A 9,065-nucleotide genomic window follows, 5' to 3' on the forward strand; every position below is an offset into this window, starting at 1 on the left:
CCGCAGCCTGCGCTGCTGCCGCCGCTCGGGACCCCGCGTCCGCAGGCTGCCCGGCCCGCCACCCCCGAGTCCGGCGCTCACCTCCGCTCCGCCCCGGCGGGACACGCTGCGCCCCGAGCCGGACCCGCACGGCTCGCCGGAGGGCGGGGCCCGGGGGCGGGGCGACTGCCCCCACTTTCCCCGGCCTTGCGCGCGTGCCTCGCGCCGCTGCCTGATTGGCTGAGGTGGGGAGGAGGCAGCGCCGCCACCGCCGCCACCGCCTTTCCCCTGGGTCACGTGAAGGGGAGGTGCAGCGGGCTTCTTCGCCCTCCCCTCACGCCCTCTGCTTGCGTCACCCCTTGCTCAGGCAGCGCGGCTGCGTCAGACGCCGGCGCGCGCACGGCGGAGGCCGTGGGGCTGGGCCGCCGGCGGAGGCTCCCGTTCCCTCCCGCCCCGCCGCCGCCGCCATGGCAACGGCCGCAGGTGTGTCCTGAGGTGGGGCCCGCCGCCTGGCCCCAGTCCGGCCCGGCCCGGCTCTGTTCGGCGGGGCTCGGCGGGGCCCGGCCCGGCTCTGTTCGGCGGGGCTCGGCTAGGCCTGGCCCGGCCCGGCCCGGATCTGCTCGGCGGCGTGCGGCTCTGTTCGGTGGGGCTCGGCGAGGCCCGGCCCGACCCTGCTCGGTGGGGCTCGGCTCGGCTCGGCGGCCGCGCAGGCGCACCGGGGCGGGGGCGGGCGGGCGAGCGCGGTTCCTCCGGGAGCGGGCCGCAGCCGCCGCCCCGCGCTCCGCTGCGCCGCTGGCCTGACCTTGAGCGCGAGCCCGGTCCGTGGGCGCCCGCCCGCCTTCTGGGGCCGAGGGCCGCGGGGAAGCGGAGCAGCGCTCCAGGCCCTGGCCCTGGTCCTGGTCCCGGCCCGGTCCCGGGAGGGCGCCGCGCTGCTGTCCGCTGCGCCACCCTCGCGGGAGGGGCGGGTGCTGTCTCCTGCCGTCCCGGCGCGGCCTCCTGTTTGCGCCTTTGCCGCGTTCCTGACTAGTACTTGCCTGTTTGCTTTCAGGTCGCCTGGAGCCGTGCCCCGGAGGGGCTGCCATCGCTCCCGAGCGTCCTCGGCACACCGGCGCCGCGGCCGGGTGGCCCTGTCAGCGCCGTTGGGAGCACTGAGTTCTCCTTAGCGGCATCACACCGGCGGGTTTGCCCGGGCAGCTGCACCGCGGGAAGCCTTGCGCTGAGAATGCAGTGAGTCTGGAAGTGTGCTGTGTGCTTCGGGAAGTGCTCGGTGCTTCCAGTTGGCTTGCGGTGGCGAGGAGCCACGGGCTGGTGAGCCCCGAGTTGGTAATTTGGTGTATGTTATAGTGGTAGGTGATCGGCTGGAGAAACAAATGAACAAATCCATAAACCTTCCATGTTAACTGACACAGCTGCATGTCTTAAGGATTTGGCTAATTGTTTAGGGTGAACATATTTCTTACAGTTGATGGCAAAAGAGTGCGACTTTGTAGTATTACTCTGATTTACTGATTGAATGAGCGTCCGGTTCCCAGGGTAATCTTAAACTGTGATTGGGCCAGGAGGACTTCCTACGTAGCACGTTTGTTCCACAGCAGTCAGGATGATGGGGAACACTGCGATCTCTTGCTAGGATTAGAAATACAGTGATATAATGCAATATCAGATAATAAATGTCCTTTTCTTTATTCTTTCCCTTGTGGTTTTCTGATCTAGTGGGTCACATGTTAGCATTTTGAAGCCCATGGTTCTTGAGGCAGGTAAATGGGCTGAAATCCTTTAGAAGCACTAGATGTGCATACCTCAAGATGGTGACAATGTCAGGCACCTGACATACAGACCTTGGATCAGGGAACATGATGACAAAAAGGATCATGTGTGCCCCCATGCTTAGAGCACTCTGAAATCGGCTCCTGGGTCGAGGGGAACTTCTGTGTATAAATGGGAAGTTTTTGAGAACTGTTTCTTTTATGTTAAATTCTAACAAAGTGGCAGCTGTACTCTAGTACTTGCAGGTGGCTCAGGCCTTACAAATCATGTGTGAAAGCAAAGGTTCTGTCATAAACACTTCTGGGAGGACTTGCTGTGCCTGTCTGTTGCAAGTTCACAACTCAGAAGTGTGACAACTTCCTTACGTGGTGATCATTGCAGTCTTCAGTGCTTTCCTACTGGACAGAGCCAGCAGTTATGCCAAAAGGAGCATGTAACTTCTGAAACTAAACTAAAGGTCACTCTCTTTTTTTTTTTCTTAATTTTATTTTAGTTATTACAAGTTTCTTTTGAGGGGAAAAACATGTTTTGCTCGCAGGCAGCTGACACCCATATAAATGACTAATTGTCAAAGACCTCTTGAATCATCTCCTTAACAGTGTTGTGTCTGGTGAGACTCTACCACACTGTATTAGTTGAATTAGAATGACCCACTGTCACCTGTCTAAGACTAGCATATCTGCAGATGCGGCTTTTTTACTATATGCAAGTAGAACTACAGTAATCTGAATAATACTCTAACTTGGTGCATATATAAAGTGGTGTATAAGCCATCTAATATGAATCCCTGTCTCTGATGTTACTTCTCATATTGACAGAAACACTTCATCTTTGTGAATTATTTAGATTCATTTTCACTTGCCAGACCTTGAAGGATTAAATAGCATGTAACTGTAGGGGAAAAGCCAATCCAGGTATATACATGTTTTGTTTTAAAAATAAAAAGTATACTTAGTCAAAATAATCCGTCAGGTTGCTTTGAGCAATTCAGGTTGTTTCTGTATAGCCTGTGCCACACGTCCTTCACAAACAGCCTGTAGCGGCTGCCCCTTGAGAAACAGTTTGTCATGCCAAGCAGGGATATTAGCCACAAACACCGTTTTGAAATCATGGAAATCTCATGCATGTTGCTGGCAGGGAGTATCTGAAGTTCACAAACAAGCACCAGCCTCGCTTGGTTGTTACTGACTTAACTCACGCTGTGCTGTAATGGAAGTTAGGATTCAGATCAGGTGCAAAAACATCTTTTTGTAATTGTTGAATAAGTAATCCCATTTTAAATGACAAACAAGTGTTGCCTGGTAGTGATTACTTCACTACTTCTCTGTTTTATTTTGTAGAACTGTCTCTGTTTACATATCCTTCAGGACCTCAGATCTAGCCAAGCTCAACTTCTCTAACTTCTTGACAGAACATGAAAATCAAGTGTGGGTAGAGACTTGAGTAGAAAACAGCGCAGCATCTGTCAGATCTGGCATTTGTCGCTTTTCTCCTTCAAATTTTATGGGCTTTCCTTGGATGTATGATACGAGGTGCTGTTTTGCATAATTCACTAGTGTGGGAAAAAAGCTGCAGGGCCACCTGCAGCTCTGCTTATATTTACTCTTTTCTTTTTTGATGTAGGGAAAGAGAACTGAGCTATACTACAGTAAGAAAAACAGTATGATGGATTCGGAAGGTTCTGCTCCAACGAATTCAAAGGAATATCTAAGCAATGACATAATGGCTACCTCTGGTAAACATTATCTTTGTGGCTACTGTGCGGCCTTCACAAATATAGCAGTGACTTTTCCCATCCAGAAGGTCCTCTTTCGACAGCAGTTGTATGGTTTGAAAACAAAGGATGCAGTACATCAGTTGCAGAAGGATGGAATTCGTAATCTCTATCGTGGCATCCTTCCTCCGTTAATGCAGAAAACAACAACGCTGGCTTTAATGTTTGGCTTGTACGAAGATTTCTCCTCCCTGCTCCATAGCCACACGAGTGCTCCTGAACTCCTCACTCGCAGCATGGCAGCAGTGCTTGCAGGGACCACAGAAGCTGTTCTTACACCTTTTGAGCGAGTTCAGACTTTGCTTCAGGACTACAAACACCATGATAAATTTACAAACACTTACCAGGCTTTTAAGGTACTGAAAGTCTATGGGATGAGAGAATATTATCGTGGATTGGTGCCTATTCTGCTCCGAAATGGACCCAGTAATGCACTCTTCTTTGGCCTACGGGGACCTATCAAACAGTGTCTGCCTGAAGCAACTTCTTACAGCACACATTTGGTCAATGACTTTATCTGTGGAGGGCTGTTGGGTGCCATGCTGGGATTCTTGTTTTTCCCAGTGAATGTTGTAAAAACTCGTATGCAAGCTCAAATTGGTGGTGAGTTTCAGTCCTTCTCAAAAGTCTTTGTGAAGATTTGGCTAGAACGTGATAGAAAACTGATCCACCTTTTCAGAGGAGCCCATCTGAATTACCATCGTTCTGTCCTATCCTGGGGCATAATCAATGCAACATATGAATTCTTGCTAAAGCTGTTGTGAAAACCACTATCTTCCTTCGGCTCTTCTGTTCATTTGGGGATTGTCACATATAATGTCACTTAATCCCAGGGAACACAGTGCCTGCGTAGTGTGAAGGGTAATTAGTCTTGGCCTTTGATATTTATGGGGTGAATGGTGATGCATCTAAACCTTGGTGCAATTAAGATGAACTTCTAAAAGTATTTATTTGCTAGCAGGTGGGTTTACCCATAATGGAGCCACTAGACAAATACAAGGTTTAAAAAAAGAAAAAAGACTTATGTTAGTCCAGCGGCTTATTCTATATCACTCCCAAAATTCCTTAACGCTCCGTGATGGAATGTGCTCCACTGTCCACATTGTGTAACATGAAAATCAAGGAGGGGCTGATGAAAATTTATTCCCTTGCCTGACAAACTTCAAAATCTCAGTTTAAGAACTGCATTTTCAAATGTTTTAGGGTTCTAAGTACTCCTTATTGTTTAAAGCTAAAAGGACAGATCCAGGTAAGGATGACTGAAGTTTAGAACTTCAAGCTTAAACTAAGCCTACGCAAACTCTTCTGCTAGCCGTTTTGATGCTTGGCTTTAAGAAGAACATTTCATTCATCAGCGTAAGAGTGGTTACTGAGTGTTTAACTTCAGTGTAAGCAGACTCCAGTTCAAAGTAGGATCTCTGTATGTGTGTGTATGTATGTGTGTGCCTTCATGTGAAAAAGGGAAAAGTGGAAGGAATGAAACAGCAGATTTACTGTAGCTTTAAAGTGTCCTTCCTTGTTAAAAAGCCTTCTACTTGTAAACATGGAGTTTGTTATGTGCTTTTTTTTTTTTTTTTTTGCATTGCTGCCTTTTCTGTTGCTTACAGCTATGGGGCCAGAAAGATGGCCCTTTCTGTAATGCTCATGAAATAGTTCAGCTTCCTGCAGTTGCTAAAGTAGTTCACAAACACAGCTTTTCTGTACTGAGGTATCTTGTCTTTTGCAAATTACTTCTGTTTCACTTGAGCTGTGGAATAATGGATCACAACAAGATATCTTTACCTGAAACTTGGAGTTCTGCCTACTTGTGTGTACTCTTTAACAGTTCTGTAAGACAGAATTGTACAGCAGCACTGACAAGACGAGGTTTCTGGGTATTACCCACTTCAGTGGAGGTCTGTAAGTGTAGCAGAGATGACAGCCAAAGATGACTGTAGAAGCAGCTAGGTAGGAAAGATAGAGCATTTGGAGACGTGTTTAAGGACTTCCGTAGGTGAGTATTGAAAAAGACTAACAGAAATAGGAAGTATTGCATGTCTTACAGACTTGGGAGTTGAGAAATACAAGACTTCAGGCCTTAGAGAAAGGGGCAGAAGAGCAAGCATGACCATAATCCAGGTGAGAGTCTTAACAAAAAGCATTTGATTCTCCTGGGGGACTTTATTTTATGAAACTATGTATATAAACAAAGTATTTTGGATGATGGGGGGCAGGAAAGGTTTCAGAAACTGGTCTGAATTGGTCTTTTCATAAGTTTTGGAGTGGGTATTTTTCAATTTGAGTTTTCCATTTGCTAAACTGTTCTCAAATATTGATTCTAATCAGTGTGTTATAGTCCCTAGCTTCACAGTCAAAAATGGCCAGCCACAAGTGAGCATTCTTGTATCCAAATGTGATTATCTGCATTTAAATAAAATGTTTACTGAATGTTTGTTACTGGCAGAATCTGATTTTTACCAGTGTACTGTTTTTTGTAATCACTCCTTGATGGAATAAAAAGAAATTGCATCCTGTTTGTCTGTGGAAGATGGCTATATACTTCTCTACTGTTGGGGAATCTGAAGCATTGAGAGTAAGAGTTTAACATAAGCCTGCCACTGATTGGTGATTGGCATTACTCTAGCAAAAAAAACCCCAAAGAGTGCAGTCCTGGTCTGTTGCTGTCTCTGCTTATGTGGCATGGTTAGATGGTGTGCACTGCAGATCTGTCATGACAGAACTATGCTCAAGTATAATCTTTGCTTTATAACCACTGACAGTTGTACAACACAATCAAAGGAATTGTATGCTTAACAAATTACAAAATACAAAGTTTTATGTGTAAGAGGGCAGATACTCATAATTAGTCAAGAGAGGGGTCCAGTGAGTTTTGGTGCACAAGTTACTGCACAAGTTACTGTGGTTTACTAAACAGGATGTGTTGCCAGTCTAGAAAGAAACCACAGGAGTTGCGATGCTTCAACTAACATAAAAACAACTCTGTTCAGGTGAGTTTCAAGATTGTTTCCAGTCTTAACAAACTGACTATAACAAGGCTGCCTCAACTCCATACTTAATACAGTTGCAATTTAAGAATCCAAGTAATACTTGGCAAGGATCAGGAAAGATTAAATCTTCAAACCAAGCCTAGGTAGCAGTGTTTCTATGTATTGTCTTGTGTGCAGGTCTGGGTTACTGCAGTTAGTGTGGAGGAGAAAGTGGGTTAGAGAGAAGTGGCCTTGGCCTCAGTTATCTTCCCTTGTGGGTTAGCATCCTTTTCCATGGGACAGCTCAGGAGTGGGATCCTCAATCTTCCACTACCTTGTCGCATCACTGCGTTGCTACATATGCAAGGGGAACTAAACCAGGACACTGCCTGAACAGCTAGAGGGGCCAGGCCTCAGTTGCTGCCTTCTCTAAAAAATGTGCAGCTGGCACTCATAGTAAGGTTTAACCAACCTCTAAATCAGAATTTTAAAAATGATTGCTGGACCCTTGGTTGTTCTTCTTGGTGGACTACAACAATCATGTCCAGCTAAGACGAGAAAGGGAATTCCCGCAACAATGGTAACAGCCATGCTGCCAAGAGAAAGAGTAATAGAGCTAGACTTTGGGTAATAACTACTTTTAGCAAAGAAGGGCTATATTGCAAAATACTGCTCTGTCCCTTTGAGGCGTATTTCTATTCCAAAGACCTTGTATACCTACTTTATGCTAATCAGGTAATCAAGTTTGGCCAGTTCTTAGCTGTTGGGGGGCGGGGGGGGGGGGGGGCGGTTAGAACACAGGCTTTTGCATGGGAAAGTAACCTAATAAGAAGGCAACAGCTCTCAGCAGTTCTGAAATGAAAGCGTGGCTGGTACAGGCAAGAACCTCCAGTAACAACTGAGAAATAACCATCACACATCAGTCAGGCTGTGATAGTCCAGTTAGGTTTTTCTCATAGACATTAGTGCCTTCACATCTCTTGACAACTAGAGAGACAGCTTTCCCCTCATTTATTATGCAATGTATAATGAAGGGGCAAGAGAAAGCCATAAGCACTGACAAGCCCAAACAGCATTTTTCCACCTGTAGGTAAACTGGATATAACGTATTTTATGCAGGGTACAGACTGTTTACCACTGCCTGCTCTGGTGGTCTGCATCAAACAGGGCTGTTTATGGGAAAGAGGTTCAGAGTCAAATTTTGACTATTATTACTTCATTTTCAGGAAAACTTGATGGAAAAGCACTACAGCTGGCTATGTGACACACAAGCTTGAGAACTGCAGCAGCAGCTTAGTATTACTGCCTTTATAGCAAAGCCAGGGCAACAAAGTGTGCTCGTTTGCTCAGCTGCTTAGCTTGTATTCCTTTGCCCCAACTCAAATCCACGTTCTGATTTAAACGCAGATGTCACATGGCTCCTGTGTTGAGGCCTCATTTACAGGAAACACAACAGCAGATAACCAAGTGACATGCCCTAAGCATGCAGTGTCCCATGTGCCCCATTGGTCCTGCAACACACTGTGACATTCATCTGCTCCTTGGGTGATGCTGAGGCAGAATTCAGTTTTGTGCTGATGCCGTTTTCACTGTGCCTAGGGGCTCCACTGGAGCCCAAACGTTTGCAAGTGGAAGTGTAACAGGACAGTGTGTCACCCTTGGCACAGGCAACCCACAACCATCTGTTTAAGACACAGCTATCCATGGCAGAGCAGGCAGGATAGTTTTCAGTTTCAGGCTGTTCCCCACGGGCATAGTTCCCCGCTCACCACTGCAAGACTCCTTCAGCAAAATTTTACAACAGCAGCAATGTTGCCTTCAAGGGTTTGCTGTTTGAAGAAAAGGTGCTCTCTACCCCCACAGGTACTGTTTTAGGCAGTGGAATAGTTAATTACACTTCGTTTGTAACTACCATACTAGCCCCAACATATGTCCTGCTTTCTAGGCTTTGTGAGTGAGCTGTTTCTTCTCACAAGCATGCTTGACGGTAAGGCAGTAGCAAAGAAAACTGTGGAGGGAAAGAGACCGGCGCATAGACGTTGTTTTGCTCTAAGCACGGGGATTTTTTCCCTCTTAGTTGTAAGGAGTAGGCAAGAACCAATGAGCATTACAGAACAGAGCTCAGTGTAAGATAAATACATTAAAATAGATTTTAATTCATTGAATTATTAAATGTTTAATTTATTATGCAAGCAAGAAAAACTGTCCACAAATAGTTAGTTACTGTACGGCTGCAAGTACAATATTTTCAGAGCAGTTCTGATACTTTCTATACTGTATTAAAAGGCTACAATTTTTACTATGAAATCTCAGGTATTTCAAAATATTCTACATGCACAATTTGTTCTTGTATTAAAAACCTTAACTGAAGATACTTCGTGCTTAAGAAAAATGCACCTTTGACTAAGATCAGGAAATGAGAAGTTTCTTTTCCCTGCAGGACAAAAATATTATGGGCTGTCGACTTTTTCCTTTTACTCCAACATTTTAGAATCTTGTAAACTAGATTTTTTTAAAAGCTTTCATTTGGCAAGTGTATTTCTTTTTTCTCAGAGTTCACGTTTCATAGAGTAACAGAC

At 46.1% G+C, this 9,065-nt stretch overlaps 1 protein-coding gene across 1 annotated transcript; it reads left to right on the forward strand.

Moving 5' to 3' along the window:
* The first annotated feature begins 446 nt into the window (after positions 1–446).
* Positions 447–6,020, forward strand: SLC25A51 (solute carrier family 25 member 51). The gene is made up of 3 exons (XM_059834054.1): positions 447–462; positions 1,133–1,206; positions 3,370–6,020. The coding sequence occupies exons 1-3, from the start codon at positions 447–449 to the stop codon at positions 4,282–4,284; spliced, it is 1,005 nt and encodes a 334-aa protein (XP_059690037.1). The 3' UTR covers positions 4,285–6,020.
* Positions 6,021–9,065: the final 3,045 nt, after the last annotated feature.

Source organism: Gavia stellata, chromosome Z (genome assembly GCF_030936135.1).
Source record: "Gavia stellata isolate bGavSte3 chromosome Z, bGavSte3.hap2, whole genome shotgun sequence".
Lineage (NCBI taxonomy): Eukaryota > Metazoa > Chordata > Aves > Gaviiformes > Gaviidae > Gavia > Gavia stellata.

Coding starts and splice junctions, on each gene's coding strand:
- SLC25A51 (XM_059834054.1), top strand. Junction 1,207..3,369: donor AGCCTTGCGCTGAGAATGCA/GTGAGTCTGGAA, acceptor TTTTTGATGTAG/GGAAAGAGAACTGAGCTATA.